Below are 22,619 nucleotides of genomic sequence, written 5' to 3' on the forward strand. Positions count from 1 at the left end.
ACATTAAAATTTCTTCAGCCTTCACAGGCCTCAATACTAACTAGGCATATGGGCCTGATGGAGTTCCTCCTGTTATTCTCAAGAACTGTGCTTCAGTGCTTACACCCTCCCTAGGCAAACTCTTTCGCCTTTGCCTACCAACTTGTACCTTTCCTTCTTGCTTGAAGTTTGCTCTCATTCAGCCAGTCCCATAGAAGGGTGACCATTCCCAACCCTCTAACTATCGTCCAAATGCTTTAACATCCTGTATCTCAAAAGTTTTCGAGTCAATTCTTAATAGAAAAATTTTAAAGCATCTTTCATATCACAACCTTCTTTCTGATCGTCAGTATGGTTTCCGTCAGGGACGCTCGACTGGCGATCTTCTCATCTACCTTTCAGACTCCTGGTCATCCTAATTTCGGGACTTTGGCGAAAGCTTTGCTATTGCACTGAACATCTCAAAGGCTTTCGATCGAGTCTGGCATAAGTCTTTACTTTTCAAACTGCCCTCTTACTGTTTCTATCCTTCTATCTGTGCCTTCATCTCTGGCTTCCTTTCTGGTCGTTCTATAGCCGCTGTTGTAGACGGCCATTGTTCTTCTCCTAGATCTATCAACAGTGGTGTTCCTCAGGGCTCTGTCCTATCACCAACTCTCTTCCTTTTATTCATCAGTGACCTTCTAAGCTGTACATCTAACCCTATCCACTCATACACTGATGGCTCCACCCTTCACCTTTCCATTCGGTTCCCGCAACGCCCATCTCAACAGTTACTTCAACATAGAAGGGATGAGGCTCTCGCACACCTAATGTCTGACTTGGCTCGTATCTCCGACTGGGGTAAAAATAATCTTGTTTTTAATGCATCAAAGACTCAATTCTTACACCTATCAACCCAACAAAATCCTCCACAAGTATACTCACTAATGTTTAATAATATTCAGCTAAATCCAGCATCATCCTTGAATATACTTGGGGTTTCATTTACTCGGGACTTATTTTGGAAAGATCATAATTACACCTCTCGTAAAATCTGTTTCCAAGAGATTAGGTGTGCTAAACCGACTCAGTTCCTTCTTTACCCCTGCACAAGTGTTGACTCTATACACAGGTTTTCTCCGCCCCTGTGTGGAGTACAACTTTCATGTGTGGGGAGGTTCCCTACATACAGCTCTTCTCAATAAGGCGGAGTCAAAGGCTTTTCGTCTCATTAACTCTCCTCCTCTTACTGACTCCCTTGAACCTCTGTCTCTTCGCCACACTGTTGCATCTTTATCTCTTTTCTATCGCTACTTCAATGGTCATTACTCCTCTGAACTGTCTGCTTGCATCCCTCCACTTCTACGACGGGCGCGTAGCACCCGTCTAGCAGCAAACTCTCATCCCTTTTCTGTCCAACTCTCTAGTGCAAGAGTTAACCGTTACTCCCAGTCCTTCATTTATGCAACAGGTCAACTCTGGAACTGTCTCCCCCTGTCTGTATTTCCTGCTTCCTGTGATCTCCAGTTTTTCAAACTCATTGTGTCCAGGCATCTCGAAATGATCGGATCTTGAATTTGGCTCTCTCTTGTACTTTGTTTTTCTCTTGGAGGGGACAGTTATAGCGGGTTCGTGGCCTTTGGTTCCTTCTTCCTCACATAATGTATATATATATATATATATATATATATATATATATATATATATATATATATATATAGGTTCCTTCTTCCTCACATAATATATATATATATATATATATATATATATATATATATATACAGAGAGAGAGAGAGAGAGAGAGAGAGAGAGAGAGAGAGAGATATGCTAAGAATATTACTTAACTCATGAATGTAAACGAAGAATAAAATTCACGATAAAAGTATGAATGATTTATAAACCAAGCTGTCAGTACACAGACGCAGTAAAGAAAGCTGACCAACTAAATGGATTTATAAGCAGAGCATTCCAACTCAGATAAGAGAATATCCTTACCTTATAAAATTCCTTAGCACATCTGCATCTGGGGTATTGTGTACCTTTTTAATACCATATTACAAGAAAGATAATAAGAAACTAGAGAAAACCCAATGAAGAGTAACAACAATATATCAAGGAACAAATCATATGAAGAAAAACCAAATATGTTTTACTTACCAAAGCACAGACCACGAGATTTGATGGAATTTTGTAAAATTTTTTAGAGACATGATAGTATGGTAGTCAATAAATATTTCGCAATAGACTGGACGAATTACACTAGAGGTAATAGATATTAAATTATGGGGAAGAATTTCCAGTCAAAAAAGCAACAACAAAATTTCAGCGTGGTTGTAAAAGTATGGAACAAACTCTCCAGGAATGCGGTTCACTGCAATAGTTTATGAACTTTTAAAAATGGCTTTGATCAGTATCTACTGTACCTCAGAATCTCCAGCTAATCATGAATGAATAATACGAAAAAAATATATACTTGTTTCCTCTCTTTCAGATCGTGTAGAATACAGAAAAATACCAATATGATTAAATTAATTCTACTCCCCCCCCCCTTCCCAGATTAAGATAGTTTAGAATATAATTCCATCTTTTCTTTCATGTATGTGAAATTTCCTTCGCAATTTTCTGTGCTGCATGGTGATCATTGTCACTTTTTTCATGCCGGCCTTGTTTGAGGGTGGTGGGAGAATGTTAGCCTCTTTCTTTTTACCATCCTTATCTTGAGCTTAAAGATTTATATATCATTAGTCATAGTAATCTCTTACAAACAGTTAGAAATGATCATTAGGTCTGTTATTGTTTGCTTTCCTTTGTACTCCTTGCTAATAATCCTGACTGACTCAGGTACTCGGCAACGATGGAGCATTCATAGAGTCAACTGACTACATGGAGTACGGTGTAGGGCAGTGGCACGCTGATATGTACTACGTGGAGGAAATGATGTACCCACACCAAAGAGCATGGGTATTCCAGAAGGGAACACCATGGGTCGCCACTTTCAACTGGTGAGAACATTGTTTTCAAGGCCAAAAGGTTTTGTATAATCCAGGGAACCAGTTATTACAAGAGAAAGTAACCATAAAACCTGGAAACATGCTCCAACTTGCTTTGATCTTTAAGTGTTTAAATTATTTAGGTGACTGGAGTTTATTACTCACATACCGGTATGTAAAGTTGAACCACAGATCATTCACCTTACATATCTGAAACTATACTCGCCGCCAGGCAGGGGCGCACCCAGGGGAGTTTCCTGGTTGCCCGGAAACGCCTCTCAGTTTGATTCCTGCAATTACTGCAAGGTGCGATCTGACCAGGCCTATTCCGACAGTCAGACTTCACCCCACGCCATGATGACTTTCATACACCTCAATCATCTGAATGCAGTTCAGCACTGCCATACAATGTCAGATATTGAAATTTAACGATTTCTATTTTTCCATTGAACATTTGGCTCTTGCAGGCATTGCCCCTTGTGGCAAATGATTGAATTACATGTTTAGTTGGCAACCCCACTACCACAGTTGCCACTGATTGAATAATTTTAGTGCAATGATCTATTCACCAGTTATTGGTTAGATTTCAAAGAAAATTTCCTGGGGGGCATACAGTACCCCTCCCCTGGGACCCCACAGCTGTATAGGTTTGTTTTGCGCACAAGGACTTGTCAGTATTTTGGAAACCTCCTGTATTCAGTTTCTGGGTGTGCCCTTGCCGGCAGGCAACTTTTAGCTTAAGCTACGCCCCTCCTCATTCACCGCCCGGAGATTGGGCAGGGAGGGTCGGAACTTAAAAGACAAGTTACTTGACAGCGGGTATAGTAGCCTAGCCCTGGGCACCTACGCATCTGATGAGGCAATAAAATGAGAAGACTTCTATTCAAATAATTGTATGAATACAGTCTGAATCAATAACATACAGGAGGATATTGGTGTGCAACAGGCTCAGGAAGACATGCTATGGGATCTCCTTTGCCAAAAAGAATGTGACAGTATGTGAAACAAGCTTTACCCCCCGTCCTGCGGGTATGGTATTTATATCACATGCGCCAGAAAGGACAGAGTTGTGGCATATATACCATCCAACCTCTTTTGCTATGCTTTGATAGCAAGTGAAGGGAAAAGGCTACCAGATCTCAAAATTTCAATGATTACCAGGTTGTCATTCACCATCAGGTGTCAGTCTTTGTTGTGTTACATTACTATCTAGCACAGTCGGTGTAGCGAAGGACAGTGAAATACGAAATATGAGAGATTAGAAGACCAAAAGTATATATGGAACTCTGTGATAAATTTGTATTTTATGCCATTTTCAAGGATATATATATATATATATATATATATATATATATATATATATATATATATATATATATATATATATATATATATATATATATATATTGTGTGGGTAAGATTGAAAGTTGGAATACAAATGTGGGTGATTGTGTGCTTGTATGCGCCAACGCAAGATCGTGCAAGCAGAGTGAAGGAAGAGTTCTGGACAAATGTGGAAATGTGCATGGAAAAGTTTGGAAGGAATGATAGAGTGTTTCTGATAGGTGATATGAATGGTAAAGTAGGGACTGTAAAGGTGGATGGAATAGTCGGTGAGTGGGGTGTGCCTGCTGAGATAGATGAGAATGGCAGTGCGTTAGTGGACATTTGTTCTGGGAGGGGGTTGGTTATAGCCAATACCCTCTTCAGGCATAAAATGATCCACAGGTATACATGGCGAGTGATGAGAAGGGCGGGTGGTGAACTGAATGAAAGGATGGCAATGATTGATTAAGTGTGTGGAGATGAAAGGATGCGAAGATGTGTAATGGATGCGAGAGCTTATAGAGGTTGGGGGAGTGGACTTTCTGACCACTACTTGGTGGTGGCCAGAATCAAGGTCCAAATAAGATGGAGTAATAGAAGAAGGGAAGGGCGGGAAGAAGGAGTATTTGCAAGGAGAGTGGAAAGGTTACAAGAGGATGAAAAAAAGGCAGAATATAAGAGAGAAGTGGAGGAATGATTGAGCAAATATGAATTGGAGCAGATGGGGGATGTGGAAAGTGTGTGCAGGATATTCACAGAAGAAATATGTGCTGCATGTGATGTGGTGTGTGAGATGAAGAGAAGACGGAGGGGGGTGCAAGGAACAGCGTGGTGGAATGAAGAGGTGAGACAGGCTGTGGCACAAAAGAAGAAAGCATACAATGAATGGATGAGAAATAGGGGCGTGGAAGAAGTTGAGAGGCGGAAGAGAGAGTTATATGTAGAAAGAAAGAGAGAGGTAAAAAGATTAGTAAGAGAGAGAAGAAGAGAGTGGATGAGGAATTTGGAAGGAATTTGAGTGTAAAGTGGAGGAACTGTAAGAAAATGTTCTGGAAAGAGGTGAAGAGAGTAAGACAGGGTGGAAGTGATGTTAGCAGGGGAGTGAAAGATAAAAATGGTAGTTTACTAGTGAAGAAGGGAGAAAAAGTGAGCAGATGGAGAGAACACTTTAAGGAATTGTTGAACATAGAGGATGGAAGTGATGCCAGTATAAGTGGCTGGGGAATGGCTGGTAGAAGGAGGGAGGTGAGAAGACAGGAAGAAATCAGTAGGACAGAAGCTGTGGAAGCAATGAAGAAAGTTAAATTTGGGAAAGACCCAGGAATTGATGAAGTGTGTGGGGAAATGATGAATCATGGGGGAGAGATAGTAGTAGAATGGATTTGGAAGATGTGCAAATTGGCCTGGGAGGAAGGTAGAGTTCCGGAGGATTGGAAGTCATGTATAATTATGCCCTTGTACAAAGGAAATGGAGAAAAAGAGGTGTGTGGTAATCATAGGGGCATTTGTCTTCTTAGTATAATAGGAAAAGTGTATGGTAGGATACTTATTGACAGAGTTAGAGAAAGAACAGAGAAATTAGTTAGAGAAGAACAGGGAGGCTTTAGGAAGGGAAGAGGTTGTGTAGATCAGATATTCATTCTTAGATCTTTAGTGGAAAAATTTCTAGAGAAGGAAAAGAAGTTCTATGCAGCATTCATGGATTTGGAGAAAGCATATGACAGGGTGGATAGACAAGGATTGTGGAAAGTATTAAGAATATATGGAGTAGATGGGAAGTTGTTGAATGCTGTACAGAATATGTATGATGGTGCTAAGGCTGCAGTGCGTGTGGATGGTGAACTGAGTGAATTTTTCTCTTGGAAGGTTGGGTTGAAACAAGGATGTGTCATGTCTCCATGGTTGTTCAATCTGTACATGGATGGGGTAATAAAAGAGGTACAAGGTAGGGTAGTGGATGTTGGAGTGGCCCTGGTGAGAGAGGGTTGTGTCTGGAAACTCCCTGTACTGTTGTTTGCAGATGATACTGTGTTGTTGAGTGAAGACGAAGGGGAGCTGCAAGGCTTGGTAGATGAGTTTGGGAGAGTGTGTAAGAAAAGGAATCTAAAGGTGAATGTAGGGAAGAGTAAAGTGATGGTCTTTGAGAGAGGTGAAGTCAGTGAATGTACAGCGAGGTTGGATGGTGAGGAATTGGAAAATGTGAGTACGTTTAAGTACTTGGGTAGTGTGATGAGTAAGGATGGAGGTTTGGAGGGTGAAGTGCTTGAAAGGGTACAGCAGGGAAGAAAGGTTGCTGGTTCCTTGAAAGCAGTGATAAGAAACAGGGAAGTGAGCATGGAAGTGAAAAAGTTACTACATGACAGTATTGTGATACCAACTCTAACGTATGGAAGTGAAACTTGAACGTTGTTGGAAGGGCACAAGTCAAGAGTGAGAGCAGTGGAAATGAGTTATTGAAGAGGAGCCTGTGGAGTCACATGGAGAGACAGGTTGACAATGAGGATATAGAGGAGCGTTGTGGTGTGGATGTGGATGTGATAGGAATCGTTAGGAGGAATACACTGAGGTGGTTTGGCCGAGTGGAGAGGATGGAGGGTGAAAGACTGACGAAGAGAGTTATGTGAGTGAGGTGGAGGGGGGGAGAGGGAGAGGGAGGCCGATGATGAGATGGAGGGATGGGGTGGAAAGGTATATGAGAGAGCGGGGTGTGAGTTGGGAGCAGGGCAGTGAAATGGCGGGGGACAGGGCGACTTGGAGGCGATTTGTTTGTGGCCACCCCGAACGGGATTGAGGCGTCTGGCAATATATATATATATATATATATATATATATATATATATATATATATATATATATATATATATATATATATATATATATATATATATATATATATAGTGATAATAAAAATGTGCAGAAAAAAGTACAGCCCATCTTGTAATGCTTGCGTAATACATATCGGTATATTTGCATGCAAATAGGATTTAGTACCTTTTGAAAATATTTAGTGAAGTTATTGATGGTGTTCAAATGATTATTACGCAGTTATTACGAACGCAGTCTGGTTATATTGTATATAAAAGAAAAGTAGTGCAATATGTTTGAATTGCTAAGTTAGCATGAGTGGGAAAAGTTCCGTAAACGTTAGGTAGACGCCTATACAGTTTATCTGTGTACCGTACATGTTCATCATCAGTGTAAAGTATACTTCCATTTAATGAGCCTAAAAACTGTTTATGAAAGAGTAAAAAAAAAAAAAAGCAGTCGTGAAATGGAGAGGTTAACTCTTGATTCCACTGGTCATTGCGAGTTTATTCCTTCTGGTTTCAGACAATTACATTCAAATTAGGAAAGGCCTCTTGTACTGGAGGGGTTGTGGAGGCTGTATCTAACCAGCCATTACGAAGATCTAACCTTAAGCTGATATCATCTCGAGAGAACAAAAATAATATGAGGAATGTGACATTGATCTGAAGGGGTTTTATAGAAACTTTCATTTTACATGCTAATACGGTGGTAGGTGGTGGTGACCATTATCCACTCACCTGATGTGTATCCTGCTTCTTCCTTCACTTTCTTTTTTTCTGTGTCTGCCCTCCTCTCTTCCTGTTTCTCCTATCCTTCCTGCCGCTTTTTATTACTTTTCTTTCCACTTTAGGTGGCTCTACACTGAGTGACAAACCTATGTTTCCTGCAGCCCAAGAAACCATATACAAAAGCTGGGTGGTAACGGTACCTCTGATGGGTCTGCTTGACCTGACAGACCGGTTATAATCAACAGCATCATCCCATTCATCTTTAGATGGTGGAAAGCTGTTGTAATGGAAAATATAACAAACCTTCAGTATATCATACTAATTGGTGTGATAGGCTGACAATACTACCGATAATTCGGTATTGCTGGGACTCATCACAAGGAACTATAACGACCCCAGGTTCCATTTATACTGAATGCTACATACGTGTTCTCACTTCTTATTTGAGTTGCGTGTGGGTTTACACTGTACACCTTGATCCAAAACACGTAAATGTTAAATACTTTCAATTAAAAATAAACATTAGGCCACAAAAAATACTTTATTTACCCATCTTTTGATCTGGTGGCCGGGTCACGTCAGTAAATCGACCTTTTGCTCAGTTTATATGAAGGCTGTTGAATAAGTTCACGAAGGTTAAAATAATTGATGTTCGAGTTTAAGAGGCTCCATACAGTGGCGATGTACTGAAGAATCACTTGCGATGTCGAGAATAAAAATAGTTAAATCTTTTCCAACTGGTGTATCTGCGCTGGATATGTAAACAAAATCAAACAAAACGTATGTGCCTGTGAGTTGGAGTCAAGGTTCAAGTGGCGTCAATAATGTGTGAATGATTGTGTGCCCCACGATGTTTACAGCTGTTCCTCTTTCGTTCTATCTATTTCCTGGTATCCTGAGCCTTACTTTACACGATCCATACCTGAGATACTAGGTCAGGATGATGATGATGTTAATGAATTCTAATGTCCTGAATGTTTGTGAAGACTGATTTAGTCTCTTAGGAAACGAGAAGTCTGTGAAACCACTTAGTTTTGTATAAAAATAATCGGATCTTATGGGGGGGGGTGGCGGTGACGTAATCAGAATCATGCTTGGCCGCATTCGAGAGGTCACAGGTTCTATTCCCGGGTTGGTTATCAGTCCCTTCAGTTGGAATCGTTCACCCCAGTTTATGCGTTTGATTCTTGGTGTACAGACCGTTCCCACATATAACTGAAATGGAAACCTGGGCTCAAATTATGTATAAATTCCTCGTTTCTCCATTTACTTTCACTTTACATTTTACAGTCAAATTAGATTACTGTAATTATTAGATATAAGTACGACACAACAAAATATTGATAATAATAACTGATAGCTTGGGAAATTTCTTTATCAATTAGTAGAGTTAATATAATTGATAAATGTGGACTCTGGAATTATAATGTTGCGAGCTATAGTCTATGGGAATGTTGCTGAGTGGTTTCATTGTCATTTACACATGTATTATGATAACAGGTACTTGGAAAGAATGATTGAAAGTGGTCTGGCGGGCAGATGGAGAGCCGAAGAAATAACGAAGTACCGTAAGACCCAGGGCCGTGTGGTCACCAGGGGTCCCTCCACAGGCGACAGTCGGAGGCCACTTAGTCTAGAGGACCTACAGAGTGCTTTCTATATTTTGGGGATTGGTGTGGTGATGTCGACCCTCACTCTGAGTGCGGAGATTGTTGCTAAAAAATCGTCTTGCCATATGTTAAGGTAAAAGGAACTGAATATATTGTCTTTGCTTCAGTCTGGATTGTCAGCTGTTTCAGAGATGTATGTCAACAAATATTGTCTGCTATGCTAATAAACTCAGTCACTTGTCACTTGTCACACTGATCTTCAAGAATACTAATAATGATTTTTTTTCTATACTGATGGATTATTTTTCTTCGTTGTCTGTTGTCAGTGTGTCTGTATATCTTTGTTGTTTGGTTCATCAGAGCTAGCCTTTTTCTAATACCTATAGTCATTAGGTTCCTGGTAGTCTATGATTAGAACGCCACATTCTGAGTGACGACTTAAGCACAGGCCTGATTTTGATCTCCAAGAGGCGATTGTCAGCCACGAAGATGAATAGTCTATCAACTCTCCAATATACTAGACTAACGTAGCCTAGCCCTGGACTCCTAGTGTCACTGCCTAATACTTCTGTGTAATAGCTTTCAGCTGGATTGCCGAAGTGTAGCATTCATCATCATCATCATTCGGACCTCCTTTCCCACCCAAGGGCAGGGTGAGGTGTAGCAATGTCCAAACAACACAAACTTGCCCAATCCAAATAAGCCACGCTTCCATTCATCATCATTCAATCCCCCGGAATCCTGGCTCTACCGGATACGCCAAGAACATTCACCACATTCTGCAGCTTCAAACAAACATATCCGATTGAGTCAATCAGGACGTTGCCATGCTCACAAGGGATACGAAAATCCCTGATCATGCACTTCTCACAACATTCATCCAGCCAGCTCGATCTCTTGTCAGTTCCCTAGCCTCACCGACTTCCAAACCTCTCTTCCTCAAACACTCATCAATCATATCTCTCCATCTTCTCCTTTGCCTACCTCGCCTCCTCCATTCTTTAAATTCGCTCAGGTATACCTTTTTCATCACTCTATTGTTATCCGTTCTTTCCACATGACCATACCATTTCAGGACACTCTCTTCGATTCTGGTGTCCACCGACTTCATCACTCCACACCTTTCACGAATCGCATTATTTCGTACCCTATGCACCCTCTGTACTCCACATACATTCCTCAGCAGTCCCATCTCCACTGCTCTTACTCTTGACTTTTCATTTTCATGCCACACCATAGCCTCACACCCATATGTTAAAGTTGGCACTAACACTTCCTGATGTAAGGCTCGTGCAGCTGCAACACTCAAGCCTCTGTTTCTTATCAAGGCCTTCATTGCACCAGCTACTTTTCTTCCTTGTGTCACCCTACTTTCAATTTCTTTTGTACATTTTCCTCTCTTTTCTATCATTGTACCCAAGTATTTGAACTCTCTCACCAATTCCAGTCTCTCTCCATTCACTGTGACATCACAATGGGAGTCACCTTCTCTCTCAATAACCATCACTTTACTATTCTACGCATTTACTCTCAAGGCACGACGCTCACAGACATCAGCAAAACTCTACACTAACCTACTAAGTTCTTGTCCGGTACTTGCAAGCAGTACTGCATCATCAGCATACAACAAATTTGAGATATTCCATCTATCACCATTCATTTCCAACACCATCCCTCTCTCCATACTCGTGTTTTTACTTCTCTCATCACCCTATCCATATATATATTGAACAACCATGGGGACATCACACAACCTTGTCGCACTCCCACACCGATCGTGAACCATTCTCTTAGATGTCCATTAACCCTTACATATGCTTTGCTACCATCATAAAAACTCTTGACGGCACCTAGCAGCTTACCATCTACACCATACATGCGCAAAACTTTCCAAAAGCCTAAGTGTACCTGATTTTTAATACAAATTTGTCAAATTGCAGAAGTACTTACTAGTCTGTATTAATATCGATGGAAGTTTACCATTACACATTTTTATGTCGTCACACCATAGTGTGGAGACCAGTTCTATTCCCTCAGTTTCCTTCTTTCGTTCTTCCAAACACTTCAGTTTGGTACCATTCTTTTCTTCATCAGCTCACTTCAAGAACAGCACATTTTTTTTTGTCGAGGCAACGCCCCCAGACAAACTTGTCATTGTTTAGGCCTTACACACCACACAAATATACAAAACGGAGACTCTATGTTCTTGTATCATCAGTAATCCTCGTAACAATTTCCAGAGAAGTATATCAGTGCACTGTAGCTGTGTGCAGACCATTCTGCATCATTTTGAGAATGTTGCCGTCTTAATATGCAATAGTTGGTTATGCAATCGAACTGTCAAATATACCTTGTAGAATGAAGAAGGTTATATGATAATCACTTGTATTCGTAACCTCAAATATACCTTGTAGAATGAAGAAGGTTATATGATAATCACTTGTATTCGTAACCTCAAATATACCTTGTAGAATGAAGAAGGTTATATGATAATCACTTGTATTCGTAACCTCAAATATACCTTGTAGAATGAAGAAGGTTATATGATAATCACTTGTATTCGTAACCTCAAATATACCTTGTAGAATGAAGAAGGTTATATGATAATCACTTGTATTCGTAACCTCAAATAACACAGGCGTGGATAATAGTCTTCGACAATACCTACACCACGGACTGTATTCATACTTTCTTGAATTTATGCTCTGTATAATAGTATATACGATTTTATCTTCAAAAGCCCAGATGCCAAATTATGTTATACCGGTGTATATATATATATATATATATATATATATATATATATATATATATAGAGAGAGAGAGAGAGAGAGAGAGAGAGAGAGAGAGAGAGAGAGAGAGAGAGAGAGAGAGAGAGAGCCTCTGTGGTACGATGATAAAGTGTGCGTTTTCGTACACCGAAGAACGAGGATTCGCTCCCAGCCAGGGTAATAAACTTTGGGAGTGTTCATCTGACCACGTACTGCTTTGGCGGATATAAGGGATGCTGTCGTTGAACCAGTGTCGCATACTATAAAGTATGCTTGCACCAAATCGGCTTAAGGCGGACCAATTACACTTGGTTCACAGACTACATAAACATCCAACGCCGCTACAACACTAAAATCACACTCACAAGCACTTCTCACCCTACATACAGTCCCTACCAGACAGCCTAAGCCACTGGGTAGAGATACATAGGCTGTATCGTCCCTGCTTCGGTAGGGAGAGGCCGGTCCTGCAGAGGACCTCAGCGGCTGATGATGATGATATATATATATATATATATATATATATATATATATATATATATATATATATATATATATATATATATATATCTATATATATGGTACAGTGTACGTCTTTCACGCTGGTGGACGCGGGTTCGCCTCCTGCCTGAGTGGTAAAAACTTTGGGAAGGTTCACCGAGCCACAGACCGCTTTGGCGGACATAAGGTGTGCTGTGGTTGAACCAGTGTCGCATACTAGTATGTAGGGATGTGCCGATAGTATCGGTATCGGCTTTATCGGCCTTTTTTGCAGTATCGATATCTGTATCGGCAAGGTAAAAATATGGCCGATACTCAGATACTTTTCTGGTTTATTATGTGATTCAAGACACTCATGTTTCATGACACTGATAAACAGATGGTTATGATATTATATATTACATTATAATTACATGTATGATGTAACATTATCATATATTAATATTATATATCGATTACTATATTGCTCCTGCGTTAACAACAGACATGTTGCCGGCATTCCTACTCTATTTTCCTTCTCCTCCCCGAAATAATTCTCCTCCCCCCCACTGTCGCCTCCGTCTCGTCTCATGGGGAAGGGGGAGGGGAGCAGTCGCTCACAGCGAGGACGTTTTCCAATTTGACAATATTCTTGTTAGATTTAGGGAAGTTTAATATCATCTACCTACATGATATACTGAATTATACAGGCTTTTAATGACAAAAGAGTATGTTATTCTTATCTTTTCATATCCATATTTGCAAATGGCCAAATAATTTTTCATATTTAGGTCATTTACCGAAATTATAAGAGAAGCTGTAAAAGTTCACAAACTATATATACTATTCCAATTTGAACTTTATGAGTCTATGAGTTTCCTTTTCGTCTTTTTTTTTTTAAACTGTCACTACCATGCAATTATGGGCCTGTAGTTACTTCCACCTTCCCCTATTTCTTATGTTAAAATACAAGTAATTCTATACTTTTATAATATAAGCTTACAGAAGTTACAGATTCAACGCAGGGTAATCAAAATAAATAAGTATCGGTATCAGTATCGGTATCGGCAAAGTATCGGCCATTTGTTAGTATCGGAGTATCGGTATCGATATTGGCTGAAAAGTGGGTATCGGTATCGGTATCGGCTAACATCTTGATATCGGCACATTACTAGTATGCTTGCACCCAATCGGCTTAAGGCGGGCCGATTACACTTGGTTCACACACTACACACAAATCCAAAGCCACTACAACACTACAACACTCACAAGCACTTCTCACCCTACATACAATCTCTACCAGACAGCCTAAGCCACTGGGAAGACATATATTGGCTGTATCGTCCCTGCTTCGGTAGGCATAGGCCGGTCCTGCAGTGGACCTCAACGGCTGATGCTGCTGATAATATATTATTACATAGTGTACCGAGCTCCACTGCAGGCGAAACTGAGTTCAGTATACCACTATGTAGCCCAAACCCTCTTTGAACTGGAAAGCAACGACGAGGTACAGAAAGCAACTCGCATTAGGGTCCAAATTCCCCTTCTGTAACATGGTCTCACTGCCCACGTCACCTCACTGCGTAGCCAAGCCTTTACGCTGGTCATAGAATGTACTGAGTGCCTTCCAGCAACGTGTTGTCTGGTGTTACCAGATACTAGCATTTCTTTATGCTCATAGTCATGCATTTTTTATATAGCATTATTAATTATTGTACCATTATTCTAACATAATGGAATATTTTAGCATAAAATTGCATGATTATAGTGGTAAGTTAGCCATAATGTACAGAAAACGGGAAAGGCAGAGAGATCAGCAAGACATTAGCAACTGTGATCCGGGAATCTGTCGCGAAGTGATGCAGTTTTTTGTTAACCAGCCTGCCTAGAACACTGCCTGGATTAACAGGGTATTATCAGAGCTGTTTTAGTGTTTTTTCTCATTGTCTCGAGAACATGAATGACTCTAGTAGTGAGCAAAAAGCTGCTGATCATCTCATAACAAAAAGAGCGAGGAGGCCGGAGATGTGGGCTAAAATGATTTTTTTTTTTTTATAATGGTTTTTAATATCTGAAAATAGTATTACATACATCTGTTTTGCTTTTGTAAAGATTTCCCATTGATATCTTTGGTTGGTTTGATTGTTAAAAATGCTTCCTGAGAGTATGTTTTGTCTCAATAACCACACTGGAGAAAAACGCAGCTATTGTTGTACCTTTCAGAATGCTACTAATTTCACTTCTACCAAGATTAGCATGACATGAAAGTACGAACTTCAAGCTAAAATATATATATATATATATATATATATATATATATATATATATATATATATATATATATATATATATATATAAGCACTAAAAAATATTCACTTGTTCCAAAGTTATGGCATTTTGAAAGTTACACAACTTTACGTTTATCTCCATTTTCAACATGTGGCGCTCGGTACACTATGTTATTAGGGGTCTCATATATATATATATATATATATATATATATATATATATATATATATATATATATATATATATATATATATATATATATATATATATATATATATATATGTATATATATATATATATATATATATATTCGTGGTAGGTGGGGGGGCTCACCATCCACTCACTCGATGTAGTGCTGCTGTCAGGTGTCTGCCCTTTCCTCTTCTTCATCCTTCTTTCCTTCCATCCTCTTCTGTCTTCCTTTCCTTCATTCTTTCCTTGTCCTTCTGCCTACGGGCAACTTTACACTCCCTCTTCTGCCTTTCTTTCCTTCATTCTTTCCTCTTCCTTCTGCCTGTAGGTGACTCTACACTGAGTGACAAGCCAAATGGTTTCCTGTACACCAGGAAACTATTTGCTACTTTGGGTGGTAACCATATAACCAAATTTTGGCACCTGGTGGTTTAATGGGTAATTATTGCGCTCCAATCGGATTGAGTCGGTGAAGGTTTATATCCAAGGGGTGGTTGGGGTTTATTGCTCATATAATGCCACTCAGGGATGAGTGAGGCTGGTCACTCTCATCTTAAATGTCGGGACCAACTGCCTAGTCCCGGGCTCCTACGCTCTTCATGGGGCAATGTAGGACTGGATGATGGATGGATGGATATATATATATAGTGTACATATGAGTTTCCCCCCAGACTTAAACCTACAGCTGTACAAGTCCAACTGTTACAGATTTTTTATGAATGGTGGACACCAGTAATGTGGTGTATGGGTTATTTTTTTAATCATTTGTTGTTCCTTCCTCTGTTCTGTTATATATATATATATATATATATATATATATATATATATATATATATATATATATATATATATATATATATATATATATATAATAATGTGTAGTCCCATGAGGAGCACAGGGGCCCTGGCCCGGGGCTAGGCAAGTTGGTCCAGACATTTACTGAATTCTAGTGGTAGACAGTCCTTCACTAGGGTCAGACCAGGGTCCTTTACACGGCGAGGTGCAGGGAAATATGAGGAGGTTTGACGCCACAGCTGCTCCACCCAGGTTACACAGCGCTACCACGCGTAGGTTTCCTGTCAGAGGCAGGTGGCTGAAGCATACTGTATTTGTACCTGACTTGCACACCTTCAATGACTAATTACTGGGAAGCACCAACCATTCCCCATTATATTGTCAGCATTTGGCCTCATCATTCTGATCACATTTCACAGTGGCATAGATTAACCGCCGTCTACTACATAGAAATACGAAGGTTAAGTTCATAGGAAAAAAAAAAACACGCTTAACCTCTTCAGCCTGAAGATTTCATTTTTTTGGTTATTCTTCCTACCAAGAGATGACTTATTTTTTATTTTTATTTTTTTACGTGTCCGACTCTGGGCAAAGGCTTCAGGGCCTAATTCTTGGGGGGCAGTTACCTCTCCCAAGGCCCAGTAGTCCTCCTACACCTCCACATGTCACCATTTCGGCGCTAACACCCACCATCCATACTGAATACATGCTTGGGCTGTCTCATACAGGACTGGTGTACTGGTATTAGCGGGGGTATTTTTACGACATCTCGGCGGGTCATTTGGTAGATCAGGAAAGTCTGCTTTTAAGAAATTCAAATCCTTAAACTGTTCCCTGCCTCAGCCGGGATTCGATCCTGGGTCCATTAGGACTGCAGGCCACCTCTCTACCGATTCAGTCACCGCCTCCCCCAAATAAACTTTACAGAGACTTTACAAACTGGAGAACTTGATCCTCCTCCATAACGTTTAATGCAAGAGGTCTCTCCTTATTTGAATGTCCCGTCTGGAAGCATCATGAATAAAAGTAATACATAATCTTGGTCTACGGTTTAAAATATACACAAGTACAGCTATTTATTGATCGACAAGAGCGCGCGTCAGTTTAATTAGTATTCGTGAATCTTCTGCAATGTGTCGGCGCTAGTGTTTGCGTTAGTGCTCATGGTCTGAATTTTGAAGGCAGCGAGAGTTCATGGTGTGATTGGCGTCTGCGCGAGTGTGAGTGAGGTGTATAAAAGACGCAGAAAGTGTGGGAGGTGTTAGTAGGAGGCTGCACCCCACACCACCACCACCATCAGAAAAGCAGCCGTGTCTCCACCATTACCAACACTACTACTGACACCCTCTGTGAAATTCCCACCCCACCACTGACATCGGTGAAAGTACAGTAAGTGTGTGGCATATTTGTGTGTGTAGGACAAAAGCTCTCTATGAAGAGAGCAGGCACATTAGGCTTTGTTTAGCCTACTACTGCATGTGGCTCCTGAGTGATAAAGTAACATTTATTGACCCATTGTCTTCCTGGTAGTAACCTGCAAAACTATGAACAAATAAGCTTTCATTCTTAGTTCTTGCAAGGGATAAAACAATTACTTGCCAACAACTGAATGCTAGAATGTGACTGGAGCCGGACTTAGGGGTTAAGGAGACCTTCAGCTAACAAGATTACAAGAAAAAAATCAACATAGTCTGTAAAGATGCAGAGATGGCGGTGTGCCAGAAACTATCGGAACAAGGTCGAGACATTACAACATGTAATCCCAACCTTACATTTTTAATGACACACTTTTGCGTACCGAGTGATTGATTAGCAATACAAGTATGATAATGGTGGTAGATGGGGGGCGCCCACCATCCATCCACTTGATGCAGTGCTGTCTTTTCCATCAAGTCTGTCATTCTTTTTCTGTGTCTGCACTCTTCTTTTTCTCACATCCTTCCTGTCATAATGGGTTACACTTCTTTCAACTTCTATTGGCTCTACACTAAGCGACAAACCAAATGGTTTCCTGTAATTCAGGAAATCATTTACATTACTGGGTGGTAACCACATGGCTAAATAATGGGGTGACGTGGAGCCTACTACAGTGTACAGGGTAACTGGATGGAAAGACGCACCTGCGGTGTCCGCTCAGGAACCAAAACTTCATACTAATCCCCTCGCCTCCCTGTGCCAGGTGCTTTCAGCTGCTTGGGGACATCAGCTCACTGCAGGGAACAGCCCTGCAGGGGCGGTTACTTGCCTGCAGTTCATGGGTCAGCTCGGTCAGACAGTCTGGGATAGTACAACAAGAACAACATCCATCATCATGATAGTCTGAGTACCCATATGTTACACTATAATTACACGTATTGAAGTAAAAAAAAAAAATAGAGATGGGAGTACATGTATTACTGCCTCGACCTTGTTCCAGTAGTTTTGGTTGCATTGCCATCCCTACATTTTCATACTTTTTTTTTTTTTATGTATACTTGCTTTACCGTTCCTGTAAAGCTGCTATTTAAGAAACCTCCATATTTCTCTTTTCTTCAACTAAAGAGCCTCGTTCTAGTGAAGGAATGATTGAAGTTCTGACTAACACGCTCTAGTTCGAGAAGTCTCTTGAGATGAATTAAATTTTGGGGGAAAACAGTCAGGAGCACTGGGAGAGTCCAACACTCACACCTTACTGTTGGTCAATTGTCGAACTTTTGCCCTAATTCTGTGACCTTCATCTAGTTGTGACCTTGACCTTTGACTGACTTTCCTCAAACATAAAATACTTCATCATTTTATGACCCTGAACACCACGAAATTTGGTATGAATTGGGTAAAACAGATTTTAAGTTGACCTTGCCCTGTGACCTTCACCTTTGTTCTATTGTTTCCCAAACTGAAGAATTTTATCTAAGGCTGATCCTAAATCGTTCCATCAAATGTTATCTAAACTGAATAACAAGTTTTTGAGTTAAAGCGCCAAAAGTTTGACACTGCCCTGTGACCTTAAATTTTGACCGATTTTTCTTTGCTTACCCTTTCTCCGGCTACTGTATTTTGTCTACATCTGTTTAAAACTGTAAGAGGTGGTATGATCCCGACGTATTACCTTTGACCCTGTTCAGCCAGTATCTACTGTGCTTCCCACCCAGTGGAGAATGAAACCCCCTTTATGAAATAAAGCAAGGTGATCAGTTTTGCTATATTCGATGTACAATAGAAGGGCCTACAAAAGAATGAGAAAGAAGAACATGGAGAAGTCGGGACTGTTGTCCATTGTGTTTTAGCGAGTTAGCGTTATGTTTTCGTTACTCTAGATGTTCTAGGTATAGGCAAGTATCAAGATTAAGGGTAGATTAAAAAAAAATAATAATAATACTCCATTGTAGGTAGTTACGAAGGATTATGTGAGCTGAAGCTTTTGGCCTCGTCAGCACTATGTTTACGTAGAGTATCTACCAACACTCTGATAACTGATACGCATAACATGATTTGAACCTCAAAGTGTTGCGCCGAGGTTCTCACGCCCATGCCACTTCCGATAAGGTGTGAAACTGACTTGTGTGTCTTGAGCATAACAAAGACCCAAGTTATGAAAGATTTCATGAAGTAGATTTGCTTTTATAATAACGAATCAGTGATAAAACTAATATTCATTTTTCCAACAAAAGTGTTACTGAAAGCTATTAGGGAAAAGTAAAATATTGAAAAAGAAATGTTCTGCCAAGAATTTCCAGTACATATCGTAGTTGCTATACTTTTGTATACTATAGTCTTGAGTGGCTTTACATCGTTTAATGAATCGTATTTTCATTCATGCAACCAACTTGTAGATGTGGTCGCCAGTGCTTTATAATTATCATACATTGTATTATGGTGTCATCATTATGAAGTAGGTACAGTACATGAAGATCCTGAACATTATCCAATGCTACCGTAGTTCTTAGGAGGTAAGCTATGACATGTGATTCTTATATATTTCAGTAAAGCTGTATAGTAGACTACAGCTGAGGGTTCTTTATGTGAGTTACCACCACATAAATAAGGTTGGTTGACATAAGATTGTTAAACTGACTAATAATTTTCGGAGCTGATGCCGCTCTTCAGTTACCTTAAAAATCAATATCTTCAGATGGTACTGAAACAATTATAAGGGGATTGCGTGGTTATGGTGTTGTCAAGTTATCAGTTTAAAATTTTTGATGAATGTTTTTTTACTCAAATATTATTATTAGTTCTTTTCGCTGACTTAGACCATATTCAGTTTTGCATGTAATGCACAGAACAGTTTATTACATTTTTACGTCACCTCAACCTCATTGAGCCGTTGCCTTAGGAGTCTTTGTGGTTCCTTCTTTGCAACTTATTTTACCTATGACACCTGTGTGTGTGTGTGTGTGTGTGTGTGTGTGTGTGTGTGTGTGTGTGTGTGTGTGTGTGTGTGTGTGTGTGTGTGTGTGTGTGTATGAAAGAGGTTATCGACATAGGTTTGCTTACATCAGCAGCTTACGAGGAGATAGCAAGGCTTAATGGAAACTACGCCATTTTGGATACAGCTGCTTTTTAATATAGAACACTAGATAGCCTCGGTAGACTGTTCAGGGTATACCAAGGTAAAAAAAGAAAGAAAAAAAAGACACGAAAGCACTGGAACCTTTGTCCTATTGCACTATATCTGATATAAGCAGTTATGCAGAAGTCTTGCCCAGCAGTATTCGTGTTTAGATCATAATATAGTCAGTGTTACGTACAGAAATTCACACATTCAAATAAGAACCTGCCTTCCAATCCATTGGGTATAATATTATAAGGCGAAAGACGTCGACACTTGAAAAAGTGGAATGTGTTCGAGCATGGATGCTTGATAATGTTGCTATCTGAATCTAAAGAAGAAATGGATACTCTTTCCTATCTAATTTTAAGGCATGCTTTATACACATATATATACTGTATATATATATATATATATATATATATATATATATATAGATAGATAGATATAGATAGATAGATATAGATATAGAGAGATAGATAGATAGATATAGATAGATAGAGAGAGATATAGAGATAGACAGATAGATATATAGATATAGATATAGATCTACAAATATATTAGGGTGGCCCAAAAATGTACCAAAAAACTTTTTTTCAAATTTATTATTCTCCACAAGGCTACTTCTCTTCCTTATCGCTTAAGGAGCTTTCCTGCAAACAATCAAGAAAATCGGCTCATATTTAGAAGTCACTCCCCGGAAGAAAAATATGTGATCCAATAATATTATGTTTGATCACAAATATCTAATCGTCTAATGAATATATGGCTTGTAACTGCCTGTAACTCTCCTAAAACTGTGACAACTGTCGAACTAAACATTGATTAAAGCTTGAGCAGTAGTCGGTAGACATACTTATTGTAACATGCGTGTACCACTCCTGCGTGCTGCAGCTATCTGTTGGAAACTCTGGCACAACCGGATAAGCGCCACGTCCAAGCCTTAGCACACACTGGGTGGCTCATCGATGACTCAGTGGCCACTAAGTCAACAGTGGAATACTATTTCTCCACACAGTAGGGTGTGCTGTTGATGACTAGCATGTCGTTACATCGAGCAGTGAGTTACTCTGATCTGACAAGTAAAATTTATATCATGATTAACCCTACCAATAATGACACTTATCATACTCTGATATATTAGGTTTTTACGCTCCAAATACTTTACGCTTGTTGATGAATATTTGATTCATGAATAATGGAAGATTTGTAAAATTTAACACAATATTTAATAATCATTGTATCCAGCGAATGATCATAAGTATCCAGATATGCAGAGCGAATTGAAGCTAATATATCAAAATGTTCTGATAAGTATTATTATCGATAGGTATAATAAAGCCTTGCTTATCAGTGTGTTCCATTCACAGGTCATGCCTATGACAAGAAGTAGTCCAGAAGTATGGCTTCTGGGCAAGCCCAAGAAAGATATATTGGGTGCTCGCCTGCCAACTAATGCCGATGTCCTCAGGAACTTCATGTTTCACCATCAGAACGGTCCTACAATCAGTCGCAGAGCTAAGAGAACAATTGGGAAGGTAATGGTGATCTGGGATAAAACGTGCATCCCGACCCAAGGGGTAGACTCGGGTATTCGCAAGCTCCAGAAGCTTCACAAGGAGTTCTCTGTACTGAAGAACAACAGATCGTTACCGAAACCAGGGTACCGTGTCAAAGAGTAAAACTTCAAGAAAAAACTCACCAAACTGTTTGATATTTCGTGAAGGAACGCTCTGCTCACTATGACAAACGAAGACGATAAGCAGTTCCTGTGATTACAGCAATAGAATCCCTTCAGCGGGAGTATGTCGGGGATGGACAGAATCTTGGCAAACAAGGAGGCTCGTAAACGGCATAGAAGTGATCAAAACAACGCTCGAAAAGGAAAATGCAAGCTTATCGCACAGCAGATGGAAATGACTACCATCCAGTTGTACTGATGTTGAAGGCTGTAGCGCTTCCTTAAAATCAGAATCTGAGGATGAATTTCAAGGGCCATCGACATAAAAACAAATTAGACGGCAAAGTAAATCAAAGAAAACTATTCCAGCAAAGGAAGTAGCTGCCGCGCTTGATCGTGTCACGCTGCCTAATCGTTCAGCCATGTTCGTCGTGGGCACTATCGCACAAGTGCTTG

The 22,619-nt window shown here is 39.9% G+C and overlaps 1 protein-coding gene across 1 annotated transcript in view; it reads left to right on the forward strand.

Moving 5' to 3' along the window:
* Positions 1-22,164, forward strand: part of LOC145416052 (putative glutamate receptor) — a 69,725-nt gene extending 47,561 nt beyond the window's left edge. Inside the window, exons 7-10 of the mRNA XM_080285151.1 lie at positions 2,803-2,963; positions 9,314-9,556; positions 18,131-18,218; positions 21,853-22,164. Of these exons, the coding sequence (XP_080141277.1) occupies positions 2,803-2,963; positions 9,314-9,556; positions 18,131-18,218; positions 21,853-22,164 (804 nt within the window). The remainder of the gene's footprint in view (positions 1-2,802; positions 2,964-9,313; positions 9,557-18,130; positions 18,219-21,852) is intronic.
* The last annotated feature ends 455 nt before the right edge of the window (positions 22,165-22,619 follow it).

This window comes from Coenobita brevimanus, chromosome 104 (genome assembly GCF_032717465.1).
Source record: "Coenobita brevimanus isolate Jiangsu-jjx chromosome 104, ASM3271746v2, whole genome shotgun sequence".
In the NCBI taxonomy this organism is placed as follows: domain Eukaryota; kingdom Metazoa; phylum Arthropoda; class Malacostraca; order Decapoda; family Coenobitidae; genus Coenobita; species Coenobita brevimanus.